We start from the raw sequence: 1940 nt of genomic DNA, 5'->3' as shown, positions 1-1940 counted from the left end.
TAACAAATACAGGTCAACAAAACTGTGTGTGCATACAGCCTCTTCTGTACTCCAATAAAGAAAGAACAGTGTACTGCTTAACTACTTTTATTGGCATGTACATCAAGTGACTCAATTTCAGCTAGAATACATTCAACGATTTCTATAGGGGGAAAACTCATGAGGTATTGTCACATTCAGCAATTTGAGAATGATGAAGATTAAACAGCACAGAAGTTGGAGAAGTTAGAAATGGCTCTCAACTTGTCCTCTACAAACACCTCCTGCCCACTCTCAGTGTAAGTCAGTGCCCTCCAGTTAATCACATTGCCTGGGCTGTAGTTTACATCATCTGTGAAGTGCTGAATCTCACAAGGAGACAGGACATGGTTCCACACATTCACATCACTGATCAGCCCAACAAATGACTGACTCTTAACAAAGCCCCCCCCATAGGAGTCTTGGTCCTGACCCAGAATGACACTGGGAACACCACCATCAAGCACCCCTGTGTAGCCCGGCGTCTGCGTTGGGCTGGGCTTCCCATTGGTCCACAGCTGACCATCGGTGGAGTTCCAGGTGGCACACACTGAGACCCACACGTTGAGCTCACCTGGCACCCCCTTAAACTTGAGTGCCTTATGCCTGACGTGCAGTTCCAGTCTTCCAGTTACCCTCTTGAACAGCAGCAGGTCGTTGTCGTCTTTTCGGGAGGCCATGGAGAACAGAGTATAGTGTCGCCGCAGGTCTGTGAAATACCATCAGGAAGAGGTTCATAAATATAGAGTTAGAACAAGAAATATTCAATATTTCTATGGATTCAACATGCAGACACAACGTCAAGGTGTTTTGAGTTGTCTAAAGTTGACGACAGAAGTATTGAACACCATATTACCTGAGACATATGGTCGCAGAGCCAAGGATCTCTCCTATTGGTGTCAGCTTCACGTGCGCAGTGTTGGTCTCTCGTGTAAATGTAAACATTTTACCTGTGAGGTCTGGTCAGACAAAGAGGATTCAGTCCATCAAATCAAAACAAACCCTTCAAAGCACATTTGGAATTGTAATGTTAGTACTGTCTGAAGAGATTTCCAGTGCATAGACAAATGTAAATGGTATGTACTTCCAGGTATGTGTGTAGTGCCATATGATTCATGAATACTGATCGTATGTCAAATGAGCATTCATGTTCAAAGTAAATCAACGGGATGTTCAGATGTCTCACCTTGAGGCTCGGCCCAGCACATGGTGAACATGACCAGCACCACAAAGAGTCTCTCCATCTGTTCACAATACATCAACAGCAATGTTTACAACAAATATGACATTAGGGTTTCAGTGTACATGCAAGTATACACTTTAAATGGGTTTGTATTCTCCTTGAATGCATTCTCTTCAATTGCAAGTGTGTCATTAATGGACAAAATGTCTTTCACCGTATGTCATGCTAGAGAACCTACCTTGTCAGTTCTACTAAACGGCAGATGTACTGTAGCTTAATTGATCCAGAAGATGTCTAGTTTAGTTCCTAAGATGTCTGGTCTCTCCTGTCCTTTTTATTGTGATCAGTGGAATAGAGAAGTGGCTCCTCCTTATCTGTGAGTCCCTAGGAGGAGGCCCAGGTGTGGCATGTGGGGCTAACGAGCCTGCAGTTCTCTTCTCTGGGCCATCCGCCTGATAGGGGAATGCGGGGCAGCTGTGCATGGTTATCAATACACCCGCTACTCTGTGGGTCACTACAATATGTAATGAACTGGATATTTGTTTTGTTACATTTGATGTTTATTTATTTAGTATATTTTTGTTGTTGTTGTTGTTGTTGTTGTTGTTGTTGTTGTTGTTGGGACTGGTTTCGGGTCCCTTATGGGCCCCATGTTATGGGGTGGAGTGTGATGGTCTATACGGGCTGTTGGTTGTGGGTCTGCTTGAGGCCCTGTCCACACCTATACGTTTTTTTGATA

At 44.0% G+C, this 1940-nt stretch overlaps 1 protein-coding gene across 1 annotated transcript; it reads right to left on the bottom strand.

The window, feature by feature from the left end:
• Positions 1–200: 200 nt before the first annotated feature.
• On the bottom strand, positions 201–1262 carry LOC308150350 (C-reactive protein-like; the record flags this gene model as incomplete). Its single annotated transcript, XM_080523194.1, has 2 exons — positions 201–727; positions 1205–1262. 2 exons carry the CDS (start codon positions 1260–1262, stop codon positions 201–203), a joined length of 585 nt encoding a protein of 194 aa, XP_080379320.1.
• Positions 1263–1940: the final 678 nt, after the last annotated feature.

Source organism: Nansenia antarctica, assembly GCF_963989245.1.
Source record: "Nansenia antarctica genome assembly, chromosome: 2".
Taxonomy (NCBI): domain Eukaryota; kingdom Metazoa; phylum Chordata; class Actinopteri; order Argentiniformes; family Microstomatidae; genus Nansenia; species Nansenia antarctica.
The sequence above is the reverse complement of the archived record's forward strand: the minus strand, read 5'-3'. Positions and strand labels throughout refer to the sequence as shown.